Source organism: Diadema antillarum, unplaced genomic scaffold (assembly GCF_040938485.1).
Source record: "Diadema antillarum isolate AM-2024a unplaced genomic scaffold, OU_Dant_1.0 seq00001540_RagTag, whole genome shotgun sequence".
In the NCBI taxonomy this organism is placed as follows: domain Eukaryota; kingdom Metazoa; phylum Echinodermata; class Echinoidea; order Diadematoida; family Diadematidae; genus Diadema; species Diadema antillarum.
Genome location: NW_027272271.1, coordinates 85,185 through 111,423, shown reverse-complemented (window position 1 = coordinate 111,423; position 26,239 = coordinate 85,185). Strand labels below are relative to the sequence as shown.

The 26,239-nt window shown below is 37.5% G+C and overlaps 1 protein-coding gene across 1 annotated transcript in view; it reads left to right on the top strand.

The window, feature by feature from the left end:
• The window catches only part of LOC139710552 (intermembrane lipid transfer protein VPS13A-like), a gene marked incomplete at its 3' end in the record, with an annotated part of 135,295 nt that overhangs the window by 43,710 nt on the left and 65,346 nt on the right, over positions 1-26,239 (top strand). Inside the window, exons 6-14 of the mRNA XM_071622486.1 lie at positions 9,648-9,712; positions 16,799-16,897; positions 17,699-17,758; positions 18,713-18,857; positions 20,905-21,139; positions 21,567-21,798; positions 22,411-22,540; positions 25,112-25,127; positions 25,929-26,136. Coding sequence (XP_071478587.1) covers positions 9,648-9,712; positions 16,799-16,897; positions 17,699-17,758; positions 18,713-18,857; positions 20,905-21,139; positions 21,567-21,798; positions 22,411-22,540; positions 25,112-25,127; positions 25,929-26,136 — 1,190 coding nt within the window. The remainder of the gene's footprint in view (positions 1-9,647; positions 9,713-16,798; positions 16,898-17,698; positions 17,759-18,712; positions 18,858-20,904; positions 21,140-21,566; positions 21,799-22,410; positions 22,541-25,111; positions 25,128-25,928; positions 26,137-26,239) is intronic.

Genomic DNA, 26,239 nt, shown 5'->3' with positions numbered 1-26,239 from the left:
AAGATCATTGACTTCAATCTGTTATTCCTTCAGAAATATGCAGGCTCTCATATGAGTCAACCAAATGAATTCAGCAGCATACTTTGCGTGATCATGAATGCATTTTTGTTTTATTATAATTTGAGAAGTTATGAAAACTGGTATTAAGTGAAATACAGAGCAGAGGAGGCATACATTGTATATGGGTTTAGAATAATCGTAGCTTTCTCCATCTGCCTGTAATAAACTGCTGTACATTTGTAGTAGGACTGCCGACCATATGATTAGTAAGAGTTTGGAGTGAGATGCTGCGAGGGAGCAAAGGGGGGGGGGGGGGGGGGAGAGAATCCCCTCACAGAGGAAACTTTGCCAATTTTACATTTTGAACGGTGCAATCTGGCACATACTCTAGTCATGACTCACATAATAGAGAGGGTGCACCTGCAGAAAAATCTCAAAAATTCGGGCTGCTGTATATCAAATGTTCAGATTATCAGGGATTTTGGAGACATTGGTTTGGTGTGTTTTATTGTTGTTGTTTTTTTCTTACTTTTTATTTTGGAGTTCAGCATGAGATTATGTTTCTCAGAGACCATTATTAGAATTGAGTGAATTGCATAAATCTCACACTGAGTGCATGAGAGTTGGCAGACCTGCAGTAGACTCATGAATCAAATATCAGTCCAGACTCTTTATGCGGACAAACAGCCCAAATGGGAGTACTGTGGTATAGAGGCACTGAGCTAGTGCAATTCCTCATCTTGTTGAAACTTTTAATGAATTAAGAATAAAATCGGATGAATAAAATGATGGAAGTTTTGTCTAAAAGGGACAAGAAATTCAAGGCAGTTGTAGGATTTTTTTTTTTCAGAAAAAGTTTCACATGTTTCCATCAACTAATGATGGTAGTCACAACCTCACGCACAAATGTGCGGAGGCCGTGATGTCATCACCTCACAATGTGCACAAAAAATACCAATCTTATTATTATTTTGGTTGATGATTTAGCTATTCATACATATAGCTGAACACCCTTAATTATATCCTTTCAGCATAGACAAAATGTCAGTACCCAATATTTCCATTTTGACCAAAGATGCATACCAAGTATTAAATGAATAAGTACCAAACAAATGCCAGAGATATTTGATATTGGTAAGGTCCTTCTAGACATAGGAGCATCAATCCTGGGTGACCTTCCCTTGGCATCATAAAAACATTGTAATGAGGGTGCTTTTGTTATTCATCATTTTGTCATTATTCAAGTGCATATTATGTATTATGCATTCGATTACTATTATGAGAATAGATACATCATTTTTATAGTTTTCATCATTAGTATATCATCATCATCATCATCCCATCATTGGCACTGATTGTATGGATGTTCTTGTACTGTTTTAACCTTTTAATCAGAGCTCCCCAAATAGGTTAAACCTTCATTTCAGGTTTAGGTTTCGTTGTTTGTTTGTTTGTTTCTTTGGTTGGTTGTTGTTGTTGTTGTTATTGTTGTTGTTGTTTTTGTTTTTGTGCTGCTGGCCTCTTCCTGTTTTGTGCCTGTTTATTTGAGGGTTGTCTTACTCACATGAAGGTGATATTTAATTGCTCAGTGAATTAAAATTCAGGGTTACTGTACAGTATCAAAGCTCACTTCTGTTTGAGATACCCCCCCCCCCACCTCCCCCATGTTACTGTAGTTTCATGCACATACAGTTTGTACGTATTGTAAATAAAAGCTCCTTGGATCCAGGGCTGTAAATCCACCATAGCTGCTGTTGTTTTAAGTATAGCAAGGACACGAAGGAACAAATTTTAATGAAGAACCTTGAGAACGGCAAGTACATGCTTGCTGAAACGTCCAGTGCCAAACACATACTGTAGAAAGAATATGTGGTGTCTACCACCCAAATACCAATTACTATGTAATCATTTATGAGTGTCTCTTGTAGTCATTGCAAACAAACAACAGCAACAAACTAGAATGCAGCCAAAGATTGTTCATTGCCAATACTTCTCTTTTTTTTAATAAATATAATGATAAATGTGATGATAATAATAATAATAATAATATGAAATATTTATTTAGCGCTTAATACAACATGTTTCTAAGCGCTTTACAATGCTAAACAACCAAACATACAAATCAGCTTAGAATAACAAATAATTTACTACAAATGCATACAGGGCCTACATAATCATTAATTCTGCTCTAAAAATAAATGAGTCTTAAGTTTCTTTTTGAAGATGTCAACGGAGGTGGAGGTCTGAATGTGAGTAGGGAGAGTGTTCCAAAGAAGGGGGGCACAAACGGAAAAAGCACGGTCACCATAACGATTGTGGGTGCGAGGGCCAAGTTTAAGTATGATGATGCTGATGATGACAAGGAGTATCTATTGTTTATACAAAATGTTTAGATCGCTCAATTTAACTGCCAGTATTTGTGCTACAACTTTGTACTTTTACCTAGTGAGAACCAAGATAATTCCTATTTGTACAATGCCAACAGTTCTGCTGCAGTTGTTGATGTTGTTGTGATGGTTGTCATTATCATTGTTATTGGTGTTTTTATACCCCCGCCAAACGAAGTTTGAAGGGGGTATATAGGAATCAGCGGACGGTCGGTCGGGCGGTCGGTCGGGCGGTCGGTCGGGCGGTCGGTCGGGCGGTCGGGCGGTCGGGCGGTCGGTCGGGCGGTCGGTCCGTTGCAAATCTTGCGTCGCGAACTACTTCCTCAGTTTTCGACCGATTCCCATAAAACTTGGCACAGATGTGTGCCTTGGGTTGTAGATGTGCAAGACGTATTTTTTGACAGTACCCAAAAGTACGTTGCCATGGTAACGGCATATTATGGGTAAAAATGGGTACAAATCTTGCGTCGCGAACTCCTCCCACAGTTTTTGATCAATTTTTATGAAATTAGGTACAGATGTTCATCTGAATATGTTAATGTGCAAGACACATATTTCCGCAGTGGCAAAAAGTGCGTTGCCATGGTAACGGCATGTTATTGGTAAAATATAGGGCAAAATGCTTCATGGCAAAACTGCTTCATCAGTGTTCTTCCAATTCTCATGGAATTCATATTGAATGTTTGTCTTAGGATATAGGTCAGCATGACACATTTCTTGACAGTGACAAAAAGTATGTTGCCATGGTAACAGCTCACATATTATGAGCCAAAATGATGGAAAATTTTGTGTTGCAAACTACTTCCTCAGTTTTTGCCCAATTTTCATGAAACTTGGTACAGATGTGTGCCTTTGGTTGTAGATGTGCAAGACGCATTTTTCGACAGTACCCGAAAGTACGTTGCCATGGTAACGGCATATTAATGGCAGAAGATCAAGGAAAGATCTTGCGGATTTAACTACTTCCTCAGTTTTTTGACCAAAGCTTATGAAATGTTGTTTTGACCAAAGCTTATGAAATGTTGTTTGGTGGGGGTATAACCAGTCGCTGTAGCGACATTTCTAGTTCTAATTCACACTGGTAATGTACATCAACAGTTCTCAAGGAGGGTGGTTGTACACAGAAGTGAGTAAGAATCGATTTAGATCTTAGTGTGGTGTCTGGTGTTGATATGATAGCCATGTTTACCTGCTTCTTAGTGGCCACAGCAATGCAGTTTTATATAGTGCTAGCATCTGTGTGTCTGTGGCCAAAAATATAGATCAAGGAAGTTCTGTAAAGACTTTATTGATCACACCGCCTACCGGTATTTTTGGAAGTTCACATTTCAGTGGACGAGCAGATTCTCGCACTGTCCTCAACAAACCAACTTTATATACTGACAGTATAGAGAGATTCAGTTACAAGCTGCATAGGACAGTAGAAGGCAGATGACCATGAATTTTAGTCTCTATTTTCAATGTGATGCCAATCTTCTTCTGGTTCATGGTGTTCTAGATATGGTTGTAAAGCTAATGTTCTCACCCCTCTCCCCCCCCCCCCCCCCAAGAAAAAACAGAAACTGTTTGCATTGTTGTGGGCATATTTCTGTCTACACATTTGGGTGATGGGAAACAGTATTCCCACCCCCACCCCCTTTGCACCATTTGTCTGTACTATCTCTCCTTATAATATTTCTCATTTTGTCATTCCCTCACATCTGCTGCAGTTCTTACTGTTTTTATTATGCCTCCGCCACGAAGTGGTGCCGGAGGCATTATGTTTTTGAGTTGTCCGTCCGTAATGAATTTTGTGGACAGGGTAACTATCAAAACCTTTTGAGGAATCCTAATGAAACTTGGCATGTAGATATATTAGGGGGTGAAGTTGTGCCTGTCAGCTTTTGGGTGCACAAGCTCAAGGTCAAAGGTCAGAAGGTCAAGGTCAAATACATACAATTTTATTATTTCCATCATATCTGTGCAATGCCTGAAGACTTTTTCTTGAAACTTAGTGTATACATGTATTACCCAATTAAGATTCTCTGGTGAAAGTTTGGGTCATGAGGTCAAAGGTCAAAAGGTCAAGTAAAAATATTGAAACTTCACCTTTTTTCTCTGTACCTTAGAAATTGTTCAAGGTATCTTCATGGAACATAGTATACATGTACTGACCGGCAGTGATTATCTAGAGAATTTGGGGTTCATGGGGTCGAAGGTCAGGGGTCAAAGGTCAAGGGCAACACTTCAAAATTGTACTACATTTCCCTCATGTTTATGCAATGCCAGCAGGATTATTTTTTTTACACTTGGTGTATGCATGTATAACCTAATAGAGATTCTCCAGAATTTTTTTTTCCTTTTGTTTTTGCCTCAAAGGTCAAAAGGTCAAAGATCAAGTGAAGGTGCTGAACTAATTTTTTCCTCCATATCTCAAAAGTGGCTCAAGTTATCTTGAAAAGTACTACATATTTATGCATGTTTTGCCTGACAGTGATTATCTTATGAATTTTAGGGTCAAAGGCCAGATGAAAGTGGTAACAGAAATTGCACTTTTTCTCCACACCTTGAAAATTACTCAATGCATGAATGTATGAATGGGTCAAAGTCAAGTTAAAGTCCTTAAATCCCAAATACATGCTCTCCTATTCATCCAATTAAAGCTAGGTCAAGGAAGGTGAACATTCTACACATTTGTGACAAACTTGTAATTTTAATATTTTGCCAATTTTGTGAAAATGTAATCACACATTGTCCACATGTACTACAAAAAGTGTACATGTATGTAGACCTATTAGGAGAATCATGCATTATGGCGGAGGCATACCAGTTGCCATAGCGACATTTCTAGTTGTATTTATATTTTACTGTATGTGTAATTGTCCTTGTACATGGACTGTTTGTGTTTTGTTTTTTGTATACTTCCGTGTTTACATACAATTTACGTCTATGTTGGTGCATTTTTATTCATTCATTCATTCATTTCCATATCAAAACATAACATCTACAAATATCAAAATACAATTGCCTTAGAACATTTATACATTTTGAATGGAGGGATCATAGAAAGCACACAAGAGGCTTGTTGGAAACGATCCCCTACAAACAATTATCAATACATTTCAACTAAACAATTATCATACAAATTCATTTGATAAAACAAATGTCAAAGATACAATGAAAAGAGAAGAAAAGAGACAGAGGTGGAAACAATGCATACTTATACTTACAGTTTCAGATACATTTCATCAAAAATATGTTTTTTATAAAGCCTTTTAAATTGACGTAAGATCTTGCTACTCTTGAGTGTTGGAGGAAGAGTATTCCAAAGAATAGGGCCATGGTAAAAAATGGAGGATTGAGTTTTTGAAATCCGGTTTAATGGTGTGTGAATATTTTTTGCATTCCTGGTATTATAATTGTGTATAGAACAATTCAAAGTGAAATGGTTGTGAAATACTTCAGAAAAAACATTGTTGGAAACTTTAAACATAAAAATCATACTTTCCAAAGAAATAAATTCTTGAACAGGTAAAATTTTCATCTTAAGAAATAATGGCTTACTGGGAGCTAAATATGAAGAGTTGGTTATCAAACGAATACTGCGTTTCTGTAATTTATGAATACGATCAATATTTTTCTTTGTAGTAAAACCCCAAACAATACTACAATATTTTATGTGAACTGAAACAAACGAATAATACAGCATCTTTAAAATATTCTGTGGAAGAAATTGTAATTTGTACAGAACACCAATACTTTTCGATATTGTTGAACATATATGATTCACATGAGAATTCCAGGACAATTTATCATCAATAAAAACACCCAAAAATTTTATATCATATACTCGTTTAATTTCCTCATCTCTATACATCAATTTCAAATTACTGTCAATTTTAGTTCTTGTTCCAAATAATATATAATTGGTCTTATCAACATTCAAAATCAATTTGTTTACCGACAACCAATTTCTTCCACAATCAAGTTGAACATTCATATTATGAAATAATGTCTTTGGGTCTGTGCCTTTACAAAATACACTTGTGTCATCTGCAAATAATATGTAATCTACATCATATGTTGAATACGGCAAATCATTTATATACAATAAAAAAAGAAGAGGCCCAAGAATAGACCCTTGTGGTACTCCACATTTTATTTCTTTAAGATTAGAATGAACACCATTAATATTTGTTAATTGCTTACGATTTGAGAGCCAACCGATGTGTTGAGCCAACCGATGTGTTGGCTCAGTGAGTAGAGCGGCTGCCCTCACAATCGGGAGGTCGTGGGTTCAAACCCCGGCCGCGTCATACCAAAAGACGTTAAAAGATGGGAGTTGCTGCTACCTTGTTTGCCGTTCAACAGTTGAAAAGGTTAGAGCAACGTCGATCTGGCGCTGCTCAGTGGCTGCCGGGCCCACGATCAATTGGGCAAAAAGAATTTCCTTTCTTGGACAATAAAATTTGGAGTTTATATCCAAAACAATTATTATTATTATTATAACTTGTAAATAATTTTAATGGAGTGCCCCCTCACACCATAATAACATAATTTTTGTAACAAAATGAAATGGTCTATAACATCAAATGCTTTGGTTAAATCAATAAATACCGTTAAAGCATATTCTTTATCATCTATAGCCTGATTTATCTTATTAATCAGTTGTAATATTGCCGTTTCTGTTGAATATCTCTGCCTAAAACCATATTGATTACTAATAAGTATTTATGTTTATTCAAAAATTCTATTAACCTATTATAAATACATTTTTCTAATATTTTCGAAAATATAGGCAATACTGATATTGGACGATAATTATTCACATCAGTTAATTGTCCTTTTTTATGTATTGGTGTGACTCGTGCAATTTTCATTTTTTCAGGGAAAGTACCAGTACGCAAACATTCATTAAAAATAATACATAACGGAACACAAATCAATGAAATAACACATTTTACCACCTTGATATCAATATCATCAATACCAGAGCTGATGTTGTTCTTCATGTTATTAACTATAGTTATTATTTCATCATTTGTTATAGGCTTCAAAAAAAGAGTATTACTATTTGGCATTTTCAAATAATCTTGAAAAGACTTATTCTCATATACATCATTTTTTAAATCTTGCAATTTTGAACCAATATTAACAAAATATTCATTGAATGTGTTCACAATATCTTGACTATTGGTAACTTTTTCATTACCGAAATGAAGAGACTCAATAACAGTATTTTTCTGACTTTTATACAAAATATTATTAATCAATTTCCAAATACTCTTCATATTACCTTTTACTTTATCAAATTTCCTATTAAAATAATCTCTTTTAGCTTGTCGTATCTTCATAGTTACATAATTCCGACATTTTCTATACATTTCCTTTCGATACAAAGTGGGATTCAAAAGATATTTCTTATACAATTGTGATTTTTTATGACAAAGCTTTAATAAATCCTTTGTAAACCATGGTTTTTTATTTCTATTCTTTGGACAAAATAATTTCTTTGGAAAACATTCTTCATAATTTTCTTGAAATATTTGCAAAAAGATACCGTAATTATCATTTACATCATCTTCAACAAAAACATTTTCCCACCGTATATTAATCATCTTCATAAAAAACATCCGTAAATTAGATTCATTAATCAAACGTCTCTGATTTTTACATGGCAACACATTCTTGATATAAGTAGGGTCTGATAAAATAGCAAAAATCGGTAAATGATCACTGATGTCATTTACAAGAATGCCTGACTGTATAGGGATAGTTACATTTGTAAGGATATTATCTAACAAAGAAGCAGATGTTTGGGTGATACGTGTAGGACTATTGATAACTGGTTGCATATGAAAACTTAACAACAAATCTAAAAATAAATTAACCTTATAATTAACATTCAGTTTTGTTAAATCGACATTGAAATCACCCAAAATAAAACAATTGCATAATTTTAAGTCGATCTTATCCAATAGAATTGTAAAATCTGTAATAAAAGCATCAATATTTTGACATGGTGGGCGGTATATAACACCTATAACAGTTTTTTTACAGTGAACATTACTAGGGATTTCTACAAAAATGCTTTCAAATGACTCAGAAAAAGCTGTTAAATCATCTCTTACAAAACATTTCAACGACTCATGTGTATACACACCTGTTCCACCACCTCTCTTATTTTTCCTATTATTACAAAAAAATTTATAACTATCAAGGGAATACATATCTATTGATGAGGATGAATTCAACCATGTTTCTGTTACTCCTATAACTTTAAATCTATGACTAATACTATTGAGACAGACATTCATATTTTCAAAATTGCACGGTAAACTTCTGCAATTAAGATGAACTAAGGAAAATGAGTTTGAATATACATCCCCATACTTTAGATTAAATTCAGAAACATCAAGGTAAGTATTTAACAAATCATTACTACTCATTGCATTGGCATTATCCATTTTGAGGTGATTGGGGGTTATTGAGAATAAGACTTTTTACACTTTTTGGGTACTGACAGTAAAACTTTCGACATTTTTTAAGGCAAAATTTCATACAGTGTAATTGTGCATAGATGAACATGCATGTATCATGACTAACTGAGTTTCCAATAGAACAGAGGTTAGAAATAGAATGAAGAGAAAGTACACTAAAAACAAAATATTGACACATTAAAAAACTGTTATTTTAAACAAACATTACAAACTAACAACCAAATTGTGATCTCAGAATGACAATGATAAGCTGGGTAGGAGCACTGGATTGATCATATATTAAAGTTTACCAGGAAAATCAATAGCAGGAGGCATATCAGAAAAAAGAAAAGAAAAAATCACTGTTACATTTCTGTGAAAATACCCTAACGCAATTTCTTCAGGTCCTCTTCGCAGGTGATCAGCTTTGTTATGTTTTTCCCCCCAGATGCAGCAACAAGAGCTATTATGCGTCCGTCTGAAGACCAGGCCGATTTGACGTTTTCTGCACTGCGAGCCATCGAGAGAAGTTTTTGATTTTTCAGGGTCAGGTCTTCCACAATCACAACTCCTGTTCCTTTCAGCTTTCTGCGGTTGGCAATGATTTCCCTCCTTTTTCTGTAGCTGGACAGCTTGACGATGATTGGGCGGGGATGAGCTTTCCGGTTGGATGCTCCTTCCGAAGGGTGGACCATCGTTGAGGGTTAAGAGATCTATGTGAAATGAAATGAATTGAATTGAGTATTGAATTGAATTGAATTGAATTGAATGAATTTCATTTCATTTTCTGTAATGTCTACAGATTCTGGAGACCATGATATGTCCTTCACAGAAAAGCTCACTGCAGCCATCATCAACAATATACAGGTGAGACATGATATGATCAATGAATGCGGTCCTGTCTCTTTTTTCCCCCTCACCTCAGATGCAATCTATATTTTTGTGCTGCAGCGATACCATGGTGATGGGGATTAAGGTGATGATGATGATGTCAGTGATGATGGTGGTGGTGATGATAGTGATGATGATAGTGATGACGATGATGATGAAAGTGATGATGATGAAGGTGATGATGACAAAGATGATGATGGAGATGATTATGATGAGATTTGATAAGATATGGTAAAATAATTGATGGCAATGGTGCTAAATATTGATGCAAAGAAGGACATTCAAATGTATATGTAACAAATCAAAATTGAAGTTGGATAGCAGAATGAATTCTACATCTACACTCAGATTACGGTGATTAGATTAAATTTGATCCAAACCTGAAAGAGACCAGATATAAAAGTCATAAAGGTACATTATACCTAGATCCTGTGTTATTGAGATGCAATCTCCTTCAATAGGCCAGTGAATATGATGATATTGAATGATGCCAGTGTGTGTTTGTTTCTGATAGCCATGTAAAAAGGGAATTAAAAAAAAGAAAATGAATTCCCATCCGTGCTATCTTTAAATTTTGTTGATGAGGAAAAGTCACCAAGATATTTTGATAGGAATTGATTAGGTGTGATATGAATGATATCCCTCATATTCACCCATTCTTCTCATAAAAATGAATAAAAAATTAAAAATACTGGTACCTATTATCACCAAGGAAACTAAGCCAGAGAATATCTGGAGAGAAAGATGATAGAGTTGGATCCTTCTTCTTCTTGCATGAGATGGTGTCATGTTTTGATCTGTTATTTTATTCTACCCCACCCCCACCCCCACTGTGTATGCCAAAAGCTGTTCTGTGAACTACATCAGTGACTAATTTGACATGAGAAAGTGTGGTCTGCAGATGTTTTCATGATGGCCAATTCATCACTGAAGCATAGTGTGTGTTTGATGTAAATTGTACATGACATGGCTGTGAACCCCCCACATGAGTATGTAGGACTTCAATGAAAATATACTGCTTATGGTACGTGTAGTTACATCTTATTCTTATGCCACATTTGATGGCTGGCTATTTTTGTGAAGTGCCTTGTTGAATTGCAATCACTCTGTGATATCCCATACATTGTATTTCATATCTACAGTGTATCTGTTGACTAACATACATTGTACATGTACATGTATAGCTATCCTTCAAGCAACATACATATAGCAGGGCTCGACACTAACGGTGGCCCGGTGGCCCGGGGCCACCAAAAATGAAAGTCGGGCCACCAAATTTCAGAAAAGGGCAAATTTGGTGGCCCACCTCGGGCCACCAAAATTTTTTGAAAAGTGCGTCAATAAATTCGTAACTTTTTGCGCTGGGAATGCATAAATGCATGCAGTGAGTGTGCGACTTATTTTTAAAAAATGGACTTTTATCAATGTTTTTTTTTTCGGGCCACCAAATTTTTCTCTCGGGCCACCAAAAATTTGAAATTGATGATTTTGGTGGCCCCATCGGGCCACCGAAAAATAAAGTTAGTGTCGAGCCTGTATAGATATGTATTCATTGGTCGAAAGTATACCAAGCAAATGTGGAATCAGATACAGTTTCTCTGCATACTTGACTGCGATATCACAAGCTGAATACTAATCATATCACAAGAAAATCTGAGTTACAAATATTTACTTTAATAGCACTGTGAGCAGAGGTATCTTGTATTCACATATGATGTTTGACAGCTTCTTTATAATTCTGATCAAATTTCTAGCTCTCAAAGCAAGTGTTTCAGTGTCGAGACATTGTGGATCCCGGAAAAAAAAAAAAAGGTTTAGTGACTTGAGCCAACAGCTGACAAGTTGTGATGCAATTCCACTATCAGTGATTGCGCAGGACACATCAGACTCTTTGGCATTCAATCAACTGCACAGTGGCTTCAAGCAATCATCGAAATTGGATGACACCAAAATAGCACTTTGATATGAATGCACTACCCTAGATTTCCACATGTGACAGATGCCAAACTATCAATTGCTGTCCTATGATAACTTTTGTTGAAAGTCTGTAGGACATATGAGATGTGCAACATAAGGCCTCTGTCTAAAGTGGTAATTGTGTCGCCTTGACAATATTTTTGTTGGTACATGTATATATTCCGTATACGTGTGCACATCCCACACTTTAGTGTGTACATCTTGACATGTCATAAACATGTCAGAGTCTTGGCGTCGACAAGCATGTGATCCCAGGTCATCTATATTTTTCATAAACTGTATCACCCTATAAGTGTGAAATACAAGCAGATGTTACAGGCATAATTTACCATTTGTCAAAGAAACAAAAGCCGAGCATTAGTGCTTTAAAATAGTTCTAGAATGTGAGATAGGGATAGAAACAACCACTGCAAAAATTTGAATTCGTATTATCCATGTTAAAAGGGCATTGTACCGGTTTTTTGTTGTTTTATATGTTGTTCTTTTAATTCTAAAAGACCCAGCGGTGCAAACAGAATCAAAATTTCATAACGATTTAGTCCGTAATTTCATGTTGAAAATGGAAATTTTTGGGCGAGAATTATGCTAATGAGCTGACGAGCCCGGATGTCATGATGTCACAGGTGCCAAATGTTTCACTGATTACAAGCCCTCGCATACGCGTGCGTTAAATCGTGCCGAGTAGCAGACGACGCTTAGGCCCAATTTAGCTAGCAGGCGGCACTTGTGTACTGTCCTATCCATGCAGCTGTCTCAAATTTCGCTGAACCAAATCGCACCAAAATTACAGGATATACTTCTAAGCATATTTCAAAATACCGTATTATATTTGAACGAAATCGGTAATCGAGAAGTATCAATATTGACGTCGAATTTCAAGTTGTCACTAAAAAAAAACTCACTCTTCGCGAGAGATCTTGGTAAACGCGATATGCACAATCTAGAACTGAAGTTAGCCGACTAGTGCTGTGCGAACGGGAAATTTACGCGGGAACTAAATTTAAAAATGTCATGATTTTAGCGATTTGTGTGATTTACGAACTTTATTTTTCATTCAACTTAGCTAAAATAATTTATAAATTGATTTTTTGCTCCCGATTACTTGAAAGATTTGTCTCATGATATTAGATGGCTAACTTCAGTCTGTGCGTGCGCAGGCAAGTAGGGCTACTATGCCGCGATCACTCTTGTTTAGTCGTACAGAGTAGATTGTTTTTAGCGACGACAGGAAAGTCGACAACTTCACTTACGCTTCTCAACTTGCGATTTGGTTCCAATTAGCATGAGCAAGTGGACATGAGTCATAAAATATTTCTTGTGATTTTGGTGCAATTTGGTTGGGTGAATTTTGAGATATCTACATGGATACGGAAGTACTCTAGCACTATACCTACACCAGCGCTTGGATCGCGAAGCGGTGGCACTGTTTGTATCTACATGGTCGGGCCACTCTTCCGAGGTATGGGTCCTACTAAAACTAGATCTAAGTTAGTCCTTGGTGTTAATACGACCACCATGAGATTTATCTCGACCACAAAAACATTGAAAATCCATAAAGCAGATACCTTACCTGCAAAATTCAGCACAGAAACAACAGGGCCTGCAGCACAAGGGCCTCTAGCGGCAACGCTAGACCTTGGAGTCTGGACTTTCGTCTGGACTTTCTTCAAGTTCTGGCAGCAGGGGTATGTATTGCATACAGTACTAAACGTTTACGCTGTGCCTATTATTAGTGCTGTGCACGTACAGCTGTCGACGGAGCGGTGAGTAGAATCTTCTCGGTCCTTGACTGCTCACTAGTCCTAGTCCTAGTGCTAGTCTAGAGTCTATATGTACTGAGTGCCGTTTTCTTCTAACTAGGCGTAAACCTGATTGCCGTTGACTATTTTTTGGATTTAGATTTTACGAATCACTCAGTCCTCATCTTCGTTAGATGTAGTTTGAACTGTGATGTCGAACCATTATCGCTCATCATCAATGCATAGTTAGTGCAACGTTACTTACACACAGTTTTCTATGGGCAGCACGTTCGGACAATGATGCCAATTTCATTTTGCATTAATCTGGAATATTCCCCACAAATTTGATCTAAATAAAAAGCTTTTGAAGAGATTCCTTTTAAAAATTAGTAAATATTGTTTAACATGTTTATTTCAGCTCCATATTGCAATTTTACTAAATAACAGTTATTGCAGTACTTCGTGTGAGATTTCATCAGTAAATTGACATGTGTAGAACCTTTCTAGTTCGTTTTGCTAAAGTCGGAGGTTGGCACCTGTGACGTATGCCAAATTGTGTGGATCGTTCCTTGGCTTGCTCGTTTTCATTTTTTTCAAAAAATCATTACAGGCTTATCCTGGGTTTTAGAATCCTCTCTTTCCAGTTGTAGGCATCAAAAAATGTAGATTAGAATTATCAGACAAGTAGAAAATGTCAGTACAGGTTTCTTTTAAGTATTGTTACGTGTAAATACACAAAATGTAAACAATAGGTACTAATGATAAAAATGTTTCCATTCTCAACTGTCTACAGTTATGGTTTATTGAGAAAAATACTGATATCTCCTTAAAAGGCTTTATTGCAAAAAATTTTATTTGGTAGGATGGATGTTTTGTGATACAACAGACATACACATATGAATCAAATGTGATCTCATGAAAACTTTTTAAATCACTGCTCATAAAAGTAAACAGGACCTTTAACCTTTTCCATACGGGAATCTGGTGGCCTGCGTATCAAAGTCTATGGGCATTTCAGAATTCAGTATGGAATGGGTTGAATTGTCGAGTATTCTCATGTCATAGTGATTTGAAATGGTACCCTGAAATCTATTAGAATGATTAGGAAAATGGTGATATAATGAAAAAGGAGGAGGGGGAGAAGAAGAACATATTAGTGATCTGATTAATGATTATCTCATTCTATTAACTCAATTTAGCTCCATGTTTCTTTCACAGTTTGTTTCACTTGAAAAACATTTTCATAAGCCTTTCTTTGTTCTTGTTGTTGTTGATGATGAATATACAACTTATTCTTTTCAGTAATAGACCCTAGATTTAAAAAGATGAAAGTTCCTCTTTCTCTCACAAATTATCAGATTGTGTAAATTTCCTTCTGATTTTGTGCATTCAATGAATTTGTATAAACCAATCCCATCTGTAATCTTTTTTCCAGCATGAGATATGCAGTGAAATTGTGTCAACTGAAAAAAAATTCTGTCTTCAGGAAGACAAAACAAAACAAAATAAAACAACAGTCATAAAGTTGAATACATTTGCAAAGCAGCACAATATGTGTACAGTACATAACCAGTGCTGCATGGGCAGTTTCATTTATTTATTTGTTTGTCTGTTTTTATTTGTTTTTTCTTTATGTTTGTGTATGTTTTTCTGGGTAGGAGAGGAGGATGCCATGTAATAGATTTTGTGCATTTAAAGGGCTAGCACCAGGCACCAGTGCAAAATGGATCATGCGTGTGGCAAATTGCAGCAGAAACCATTACTGCCACAGATGCAGATAACTGTGAGATTGATAGTAGCCATTAGAGGCCATATATCTCATCTATACCCACTAGAGGGTTGTATACATTTGTGGCTGTGGAACATGGCTGAATATAAACAGTATATTCTAATATTCTATGATGCATGAGTTGCTGTGTATAATGGCTCCAAAAATGCATTAATTTTCAATAAGCTTCATAGGATATACAGTTGCAATGTTAAGAAAAATTAAATGTTTCTTTTTCTTGTCCTCAGCCGCATTTCTCATTCTGACCTCCCTGGGTTATTTTTCCTCTCTCAATAAAAGAAATAACGAAGAAAAGGCAAAGAAGAGGAACATAAAAGTTGATCCCAGAGTTATTTTCCCAAACTCTCACTGAAATCACATAATACTGTATACGCCAAACATTTTGAGAGGTTTTTATTTTTCGCAAATTTCGCGAGTCCGGTGCCATTTGCAAATTTAAAGATACTCAAAAATATTAATTTTGATCCCAACACTTTCTCTACAATACTCCACGATTGCAAATTTACGCACTCGCAAAATTGTTGGGAAGTCCTGATTCATTAAAGATTAGACTATCAAATATTCAATATTGTATCTATAGTGCGTTTATATGATATGAAAATAGAATTGTGAACTAGATTTGATATTTAAAAAAAAATCATCTCTGTTTCTTGTTTCTGTATATGAGTGGCCTATTAATCCTTTGACAGTGTACTGTAACATATTCCCATGTAGAGTTACATATGTATTATGTGGCATACCCAATACCTGTAGGCAAAATGTTTATCATCTCACAGGTATCATGGTGGCAGTGTAGTTGAGAGTGTTTACAGACACCTGAAATTTGTCTGGACAACAAGACGTCAAACTTTGTCTTGCAAAGTGGCATGAGACATTAGAATCAAGAAAGAGAGAGAGAGAAAACAAAAAATCTGCCCTGAAGTTTTATTGCCAGAATTTCTTTAAGAAACACAGCAAAACTGTGTATGATGCTTGTGACTATAATCAAATGCTTAAAATTATATGCACAACCTGCAAAGAATTTAATTTGTGCTATCACCATTCCTGAATGGCTTAGTTATATATCTCTTCTAACATGAAGTTGATACTGTATATGTCCTTAGTATAATAGCAATTCTAAATTTTCTTGAATCGGGACTTCACAACAATTTCATGAGTGGAAAAATTTGCGATCATGTAGTTGTGTACTGAACAGAGAAAATGTAGTGAATAGCACCCACCCACAAAATCGTGAAAGTAAAAACCTCGTGAAGTATTTGGCATTTGTAGTCAACTTTGAAGCCACTATTGTTTCTATATTTAGAAAAAAAAAAGATCAATGTAGATGCACTTCCATCTACAAATATTAAATGCATAATTTCATGGGATTTATAAACAAATTCTCATCGAGAAAAAAAAATGTATCAAATGAGATATTCACCTATGGCAAGGAATGACATTGCTGACAATGTGAAACATTTGTGTGGTGTGAACATGCTAGGGTACTGTACACACATGTGGTGTTGAATTTCTGTGAAGCAAAGGTGATGCTTTGTTCACATCCAAACCCTCCTCCAGGTCAACGTCTCCAATGTGCACATACGATACGAGGACTGCAGCACCTACCCGGGCAGGCCGTTTGCATTTGGTGTGGCGCTCCATCGCCTGTCGGCCCTGGTGAGTACGTCCGGAAAATACGTTAGAAAATCTCTCGAGCATTGCACAAACACCGCGCACGCTTCCTGCATTATCAATCCAGTGCTCTGTCGTTACCAAGCACAGTGGTGGAAGCTGCAGTATAAAGAAATGAAGGATGCAACTTTGTTTGTCTTCTTCTGTTGTTGTTGTTTCTTTTCACTCATTATGAATGGAATACTCTCTTTGTGTGTGTGTGTGTGTGTGTATGTGTGTGTGTGTGTATGTGTGTGTGTGTGTGTGTGTGTGTGTTTGCATGTTTGCATGTTTGCAAGGCAATAGGATGAGATATGTGGCACATTTGGGTATTGTTTTGTCAGGTTATTAGTCTGTAGGCTTTGAAATTACTAAGTGCAAGCTTGGAGGCAAGAGAGAGAGAGAGCAGGAGAGATGAGAAAGGAGAACAAAGAGCAAAAGATATGATGATGATGATGATGGTGATGATAATGAATAGCATGTACAGTATGTAGTGCCAAGAACATTCAAAGGTACCCAGCTCTCATGACATGTCACATACAATGTAATACTATTATTCTCAAAGATATGGCATGTATACAGTTGTACACAGTGGTATCATGAATAAGGATTTCTCTTCCCTAAAACTAAATACATAAGGTACACGTAGCTGGCATTGTACATTGTGGTATGCACTGTATGAGATGCAGAGCACCATGGTTTAAGACTAGCGAGAATATTCATGGCATTGTATAGATCTCTTTATATAATACTCTCTCTCTTTCCCTACCCCCCCCCCCCCCCCACACACACACACACTCTCCTCAGACCACAGATGAAGAGTGGGAGCCTGCCCAGATGGACGCCACGGCAACCATCATGAGAAAGGTGAGTTAGGATGAAGGCATCACCCCAGCCTCGTGCTGCCGGGAGGAATGCCACCTCTTCCTTTCTTGAGGTCCTCAGGGACCATCCCCGCTTTTGCCTCACAAGTGTCGACTCTTAACCACCTCATTCTGTCCCTGTCACAGCAAAAATGACAATCTCTCCTCTTAAAAAAAAAAAAAAAAAAAAAAGATACTGATGTTGGCATCATCTGTCTTCTCTGACACTGCTAAGTTAAGAAGCAGGGAGGAGGAGGAGGAGAAAAAAGCATCCTTTCTTCCTTGTGGAAACAGATAACAATCCTTTTGGCAGAAAACAGCAGAAGTGAGACAGTCATTTTTTGCATTGCTACATTTACACTGTAGTTTATATTTTTACAAGCTAGAAGTGTGTAGGAAAGACAGCAGTTATTGTCTTCAGAACCCATCAGTGAATTAAAAAAATATATATATGATATATTAGCTTGTAAAAACATGGAAAGGGTGTACACTGTACTTATAGGTGATTGAAGAATTGCAAAATTTAGAAAGATTAAATAGTCTGGAAATGCAGAAGTATGAGATGTTCCTTGTCATATTTCAACTTTTGATCATAAAATAAAAAGGATCCTTTATTATGTGCCTTCCTATCAAACAGTTGGTTCATTTTGTTGTGTGTTTAGTTTTTTGTTTGGTTTTGTGTTCTTAATATTGAATATAAAGAACTCTTTGCAGTTTCTCATTGTTATCAGACTGAACTACTGTATCTTGGTAACAAGATAGCTTAACAGTGTATATTGGGAACATGACAGTGTTTCATTGTAACTTTTGATCACCATTCTAAGAATAGAAATGAAGTTGAATAGTGATAATACCACAATTTGTGTGTATGTATTATACAAGTATCCGCAAGACTGCAAATGTCCACTGACTCACCTCATGTGCACCGTGTCTGAAACTGCATTTTTTGATTTTCCAGCTGATGGAAGCCATTGGTTTCTCTGCCTACTGGAACACATCAGTGTCGGATCCAGTCTCTCGCTACGTGGCCTCGGGAGAATGGAGGGAGATCCTCAGAAGCTCCATATTGGGTCATGAGGTCAAGGGTCAACCTTTTGACTTTGGTGAGCACACTATATTGTACATTGTAGCTTCACATACGAGTGAAATGCTACGTGTAATGTTGAATGCTTAGTTTTCCTGCTCCATATGTTGAAGTCATCAGTAAGACATCCTTTACTAATACGTGTATGTTCCAGAAAAGGAATAGAATGATGGAACAGTGTGGCTGTCTCAGATTAGTAGCAGAGTGTTAAAAGTTGTTTTGTTTTAATTTGCTTTTTCCCCATTTGTAAGTTGCACAATGTACATGTACCTGTACCATACTACACATCTGGCGTACGATGTATGTGAATATTAATTAGCGATAATGGAATGAACATGACAGTGTACATCAATGATGCATATTGCCATGGGATGTGCCATTTCAAAATGCAGGTAAGGTCTGGCTTGATACAATGTACTATAGGGTTCAACTCCTCACTGGTAGTATGCATTTTGCATTTTGCAAATTGAAATGGAAAAATACAATGTTTGACACTTCACATACATATGTACATACACAGTGAATATACTCTGTATAGTACAGCAAACTTTTTTCATACATTGTACCCTGCTTTAATCAAAATCAAATTTCTCAAATGGATTTTGACAAGAGCTTAGATTTTAGAGTGCCAACAATCAGCCTGTGCAACTAGCAACTTTGACACATTCTTTCATGTTCCCTTGAAAGCAAGGCAATATGTTTATTGGTTGAGGCTTATATCAAACCGCATCCTAATCTTACCACGCAAGCCAGACCTTGAGAAATGATTAGTTTGATCTCCAGGAAATGAGCTTGATGAAAAAATGAACTTGATGAAGCACTGTCCTGCTAGTAATGATTATTTTCAACCACATTATATTTTTTTTTTTTCCTCTCTCTCTCTCTTTTAGTGCAAATTAAATATGTCTGTAGAGGAGAGTTTGTTATTAGGGTGTTTCAATTTCTCTGTCAATGCAATGATACTGGGTGTAGAGGAATTACAGGATTTATGTGTAATGCTGTTCTCAAATTAGGAGATTATTGATATCTTATACTGTGGGGAATTTCAAATTTATTCATGTACAAACATCATAACACCAGCTTGTGAGGTGTAAATGCACTGTACGTGCTGTATAGTACTACAGACTGTATGAATTATACCAGTATTCAAGGAATACGTGATAAGCATTTTGATTGTATAGAAAAGTGCTGCATTACGTATAAGACCACACACTGTAAAGGCACAGCATTGCACTCTTAATAACTAATGACAGTTTCTTGTGCCCCCCCCCCCCCCCCCCCCCCCGTTTTAAAAAAATATATATGTTTTTATGGAAAACCAATAACGGAAAGGTACAATTGTACAAGATGAAATCATGTACAGTACACATGAATTGGAGATCTTTAGGCCCTACTGTTTATTTCTTGAAGTTCGTATTATGTACCAGAACAAAACATAGTCTCTGCTTTTCTCTATATAAGCCAACATTTCTAGGTGTTATTCTGTGTCCTGGTGAAATTTTGTTAAGATTTCTGGAATTTTTGGCATAAAATTTCCAGTTTATTTGATATACTTCAATATATAGTCTCGCAGAAGGCTCTGAAGTATACAGTTTAATTTGTTGTGAGAATGACTACACACTGTACCTCCTACCACATGCAGGTACATTGTACATCATTGAGTTGATGATACGACTATTTATCATTTTAGTTATCAGTTTATAGTCAGCCCTGTCATTAAAATAGGCCTGAATACTACAGTGTACCTGGCATGTGTACTTTGGGATGTGGTAATAAATGCTGGTTATCATTTCTTAGAATTTAGAAATCAAACAACAAATGTAAAATGTGTTTTGAATTTTTCTCTCTCTCTCTTCATGGTGTAAGTCTTGATAACACACTCAGACACTAAATTTACAAGGTTTTACATTCTTAGCACAAATTAAACAAGTGTAAAACTTACAAGTGTACTGTTCATTTGCTCTGCAAAATTGTAATTTTGGATTAACGTCAGATCTGATGTAGTTATCAAAAGTGACAAATTGATCATCTTCAAATCATTTCAAATCATTTCAAATCATTTCCAGTGGTGGAGCCGGTGACCACGACAGCGCGGCTGACCTTCGACAAGTCTGACCAGCTGGACTACAGCAAGCCCCAGGTGGTGCTGGACATCCTCACCTCCGCCCTCTCCATCTCATTCTCACGGCAACAGTTCCTGGCGGCCATCGACCTGCAGCGGTCGCTGCAGTTGATGGCAGTGAACGAGCGCTACAGGAAGTACAGGCCCAGCGTCGGAGTGAGGGGAAATGCGAGAAGATGGTAAGATCGTCGGGGGGTTGCACTCAAAGAAGGGCAATTGTTTAATTCCATTGAAAGTTTTGTGGAGGGAGATGTTTCGCGAGGTTTTTATTTTCACAAATTTCGCGAGTCATATGCTATTCACAAAATTAAAGACGCGCGAAAATATTGACTCTGATCCCAGTGTGAATGTGACGTACGCCTGTACACTTCTCCATTCAGTACAGGACTCCGTGATTGCGAATTCAACCACTCGCGAAATTGTCCGGAATTCCCGATTTGCAAAAATTTAGCTCGCAAAATATATGGCGTATACAGTAGTTTTCTAGAAGTATGTGATTTATGATTGCACATTCACCACACATTTGAAATGCATGCAGAGGGATAAATGACTTACCATATCACCCCCACATCACCCCACCCCCCACCTCTACCACCACCACCATAGGTGGCACTATGCATACACAGCCATCCTGGAAGAGCACATCCGTCCGTGGTCGCGGCGTCGCATCGAGGCCCACCTGGAGATTTACAACACATACTGGCAGAAATACAAGCAGAAGCTGGTGCTGCAGGAACAGAAGCAGGACACCACGGCCGTGGACCGCAAACTGAGGGCACTGGAGGACCGGCTGGATCTCACAAACATCATCGTCGGCAGGGAGAGGGCTAAGACAGAGGTGAAGAGATGTCCTCGGTCTGTGTCTTGATGCGCACAATGTCCTTACACATCCTTACAAGATATCTATGATCAAATCAAAATGTCCAGTCAGATTTGTGATTGATTTGCAAGACAGAGAAGATTTTAAAGTCGGGAAGACATTGGATGGCATGTTCTAGGAATTGTTTCCTGATGTTTTGTAGTTTAACCTGTTGAAGACGAGTCCTGAGAATACTCGGGCAGGTGTCTATAGGAAATGCATATTACTACAAAATCAGTCTGTCCTCAACAAGTTAAAGCCAGTGGCTGCTAGGTATCAGCTATGATAATACTGTACCGTACATGTGGTAGATAACTATGGTTACACAAGCATGCATTCATGTTGATGATCATTATTTTTGTGTTTTGTCTATAACACTGCATGTCACTTTCTGGGTATAGACACCTTGAATGGTGAGCTGAGGTCATACAAACGTTTTGTAGGTAAAAGGAAGCCATAGAAAATGTCTTGCTAAATTTGAAAACAAACAAACAAACATTCACTGTCAAGTTATTGCTTTGTCATCACCTGTGGAAAAGATGACAGTATTGAAATGATAAAATCTTTATATTTCAATTTATTTGTTTCCAGTTTATCAAAGAGAAACCAGAGAGAGACAGAGCTAGAAGGGAGAAGAAGAAGCAGGAATCCAGCTGGCTTTCCCGTCTCTTTGGATGGGATGAAGACGATGACGAGGACGATGAGGAGGATGATCAAGAAGGCAAGTTTCTTTCATTTAACTTTCAAGTTTGATTGATTGTTAGTGACACTTGACTCTCCCAAGTTTGTTGACTCTAATAGTGACTCTTGACTCTCCCACCTGATTGAATGTTTATAATGACTACGCTATCTGAATGACATTTGAATCTGCAGCATGCAGTTTGATTGACTCTTTGTGACTGTGACACATGACTCCCGTTTGATTGACTTGATGACACTGGACTCTCCCAAGTTTGTTGACTCTAATAGTGACTCTTGACTCTCCCACTTGATTAAGTGTTAGTGACTCTTTATTCGATCTGAATGACACATGAATCTGCAGCTTGTAGCTTGATTGACTCTTAACGACACATGACTCCTGTTTGATTGACTTGACGACACTAACCTCTCCCAAATTTGTTGACTCTGATGGTGACTCTTGACTCTCCCACTTGATTAAGTGTTAATGACTCTTTACTCTTAAGCTGAATGACACTTGAATCTGCGGCTTGACACCTATGACACTTAACCATTGTTTGATTGACTATTGTCTCTGCATGACATTGTGGACTGATAACTACATATGTCTTACTTTGGGTAAACTCCAATGTTTGGGGTCATAAACCATGGATTTGATCCTCAAAACCTCACACATGCATGATGTTTTATAACGTTTGATTAATTACAGGAATTGAAATGGTACTGCAAAAGTCCCTTTTGTTTTTTACAGTTCATACTTGATTTCACTGTAAATATACGTAATTGTACTAATCGAATCCGAGACGCTGCGTTTTAGTATTTCAAGCTGGAATGAATTGACTGTTGTTAGTAGTGATTGTGCATGTCCTCACTTATCCATGGTAAAGGCAGCAATGCATTGTGAAATGATCCGTTTTGTTTTATTTGTGACATCATAGATATGTGGTCCCTGCTGACTGAGGAAGAAAAGGCTAAAGTCTATGCAGGAATTGGATACAGTGAGGGCAGCAATGTTGATGCAGAGCCGGTCCCCGTACAGGTAAACCTTAACCCATTGAAGACTACAGCTTGTACTTCCAACTATTTTCAGGGAGGTGTCTGTGGGAAATGTGTGTTATAGCAAAATCAGCTCAGCTTGAAGAGGTGAGATTATGATCTCCCAGTGAAGGTATGTAATACCCTGAGGTCAGAATTTTATGTGTGTGTGTTCTACAATAGAAATCATCAGCTGTTTGATAATACATTCTGTGGGTTTCAGTGGCAGTACTCTGTGACTAATGCATGCCTTCAACTTGAATATTCACAAAACGATCCATTTTAATGTCTGCCTGCACAGAAAGCTCAATACAGGCACGATAAGCACATGCTCATATGAATGCTAGGACACAAACACACTCTTAACCCTACAGTAACTACAGAGCTGTAGGCCGGGCTATTTAGGTAGATCATAGAGCCGGGGGGGCCTCCCAGGCCCCCCCCCCCAGATCTAGACCGCGCGATCGCAACGAAAATTGGCACACACATTGCCTATGATGTAATCTACGATACCACGGAGTTGAATTTGTTTTTAATTATCATTTATGCTAAATTATGCTAATTTATGCATAATGATGCATGAAATCAGACAATTAGGTATAAGTCACTAAATAAAGCTCAAAATAGGCACATTTTTTGTGTAGATATTCTTTTTAGTGTCCTGAGCAAATATAAGAGAAAAAAAATTGCGGCATCAGTAAAAATGTCTTAAGTATTTTATTGTTTTTTGAATTTCTTATGTATTTCTATGTTTTTTCAACTTTATGTTTTTCATTGTTTTTTCGATGAAACTTGTCCGCGACATTGTTCCAAACAAGAAAATATGCTATCAATTGATTTTAATCAATAAAACCCCCAAATAATCATGCTTTTATCAAATTTGCCTGTAAGCACAGTTTGCATTGAAATTGTACACAAATTCACGTTTTTGAGCAATTTTTGGTCTGACATGCACATACATATTTATGCGCAACTTCGGAACCTCGCGCCCAGGCATCACAAATTTGGTGTCAAAAGATGCGGGAGACTCAAAAGAAAAAAAGTCATGAAACGTCGCGGCGATAGCTTTTCGCGTTAGCGATACATCGTGCGGAACGTCGAGGGGGAGGCCCCCCCCCCCCCCCCCCCCCCCCCCGGCCTAGTTAGGGTTAATACATTATAGTTTTATTATCTGCTGACGATATGCATAATTCAACCTGTTCAAAAATTTGCATAGAAATTCCTGCATATATTTTTATGGAGTTTAGAATTCGCACTGGCCAAGAATAGTGCAAACTTTGTGAAAATTAATGTACTGTGAATAGTGAATATTTTTACGTAATTGGTATTGGAATTGGGGTCTGTATTTGGATCTGATCTTTTCAGTATGTGAGGACCAGAGTGAGCTTCCTCCTTGACCGATGCACAGTGTCCCTCAAGACCAGGAACGGGACCATCCTCCGGGGCCTGCTGCAGAATGTCCAGGCTGGCTTACAGCTCAGGCCGGTCAACAATGCTGTCCAGTAAGTACAGGGTGGTCCATCAACTAGCAGTGTTTATGTCGGTGATCTTTTCTTCTTCTGTTTTATACCACCACCAGTTCATATTGCTGTGGTGTGAGTACAAGATGACCCTTGTAGCAATCCATTCACTCTTTCAGGTTTACCACCTTGCACTTACTGGGCACTGTAGGTCACCAGTGGTAGCCAGTAAGTACAGGGTGGTCCATGAACAAATTCATTTCACATACAGGTTGTTTCACATGTATCTCAGTAATTTAATGGTAGGTCCAGTGACTACTAGTATAAGGTTACTCATAAAACATTCGCCTAACATAAAACCTGTCAAATATGGAGTGGCCTGTAAAACGAGTTGACCATTCACTATTGTTTGAAAGTCAGGGTCAAACAGCAATGATGGTTTTAGCTGAAGAAACTCCCCTTTGCCTCCATCATGTTGATAGTTGGTGTGCAGTTGATTACTTCATTTGAAATCATCATGGTCCCTCACATTCAGCCAGTCGCTGTTCTTCTTCGATTCACTACTAGTTTCGTGTACCATATATCTTCCCAGATGCTCAGAATTCATTGCCTATATGCTTTTTATGAAATACCCCTGTTCCTTTTCATCTGCACTATGCCATGGTTTGTAAAAAATGAAACAACAACAAACAAACAAATAAAAAGAAATATGTATAGAACAACAATAACAACAACAAAACCCACCAAATATGATGGTTAGAGCATCCACATTTACAAGTAATAGTATCTCTGATAGTTTTGAGGAGTTTGTGTATCCTTAACCCGTTGAAGACTAGTCCCGAGTATGCTCGGGCAGGGGTCTATGGGAAAAGCATGTTGTAGCAAAATCAGTCCGTCCTCAACAGCTTATAAGTTTACTGGCCTTTCTTTCACCAGTGTCATGCTGTCCACGGATGCCATGAGGGTGGAGGGAGCCGTACCCAACAAGGAGCTGGTCCCCCTCGTCTCCTCCGAGAAGCTCCACCCGGACACGTCCATGACATCTCAGGTCTTCAGCATCGACTTTGAGACCAGTCCCCTCACCGTGCCCGCTGACCTGGCTATAGCCATCACCTCAGAGCCTATTGACATTGTCTACAATCAGGTATGTAACTGGCTTCTTAGGTAGGAGCTCCTCCTCTCCAAGCCCTCTCGTTTTCTGTAAAGTTTGAGTGTCAGTTTGAGATACCTAGGATGTGTCTTTTAAC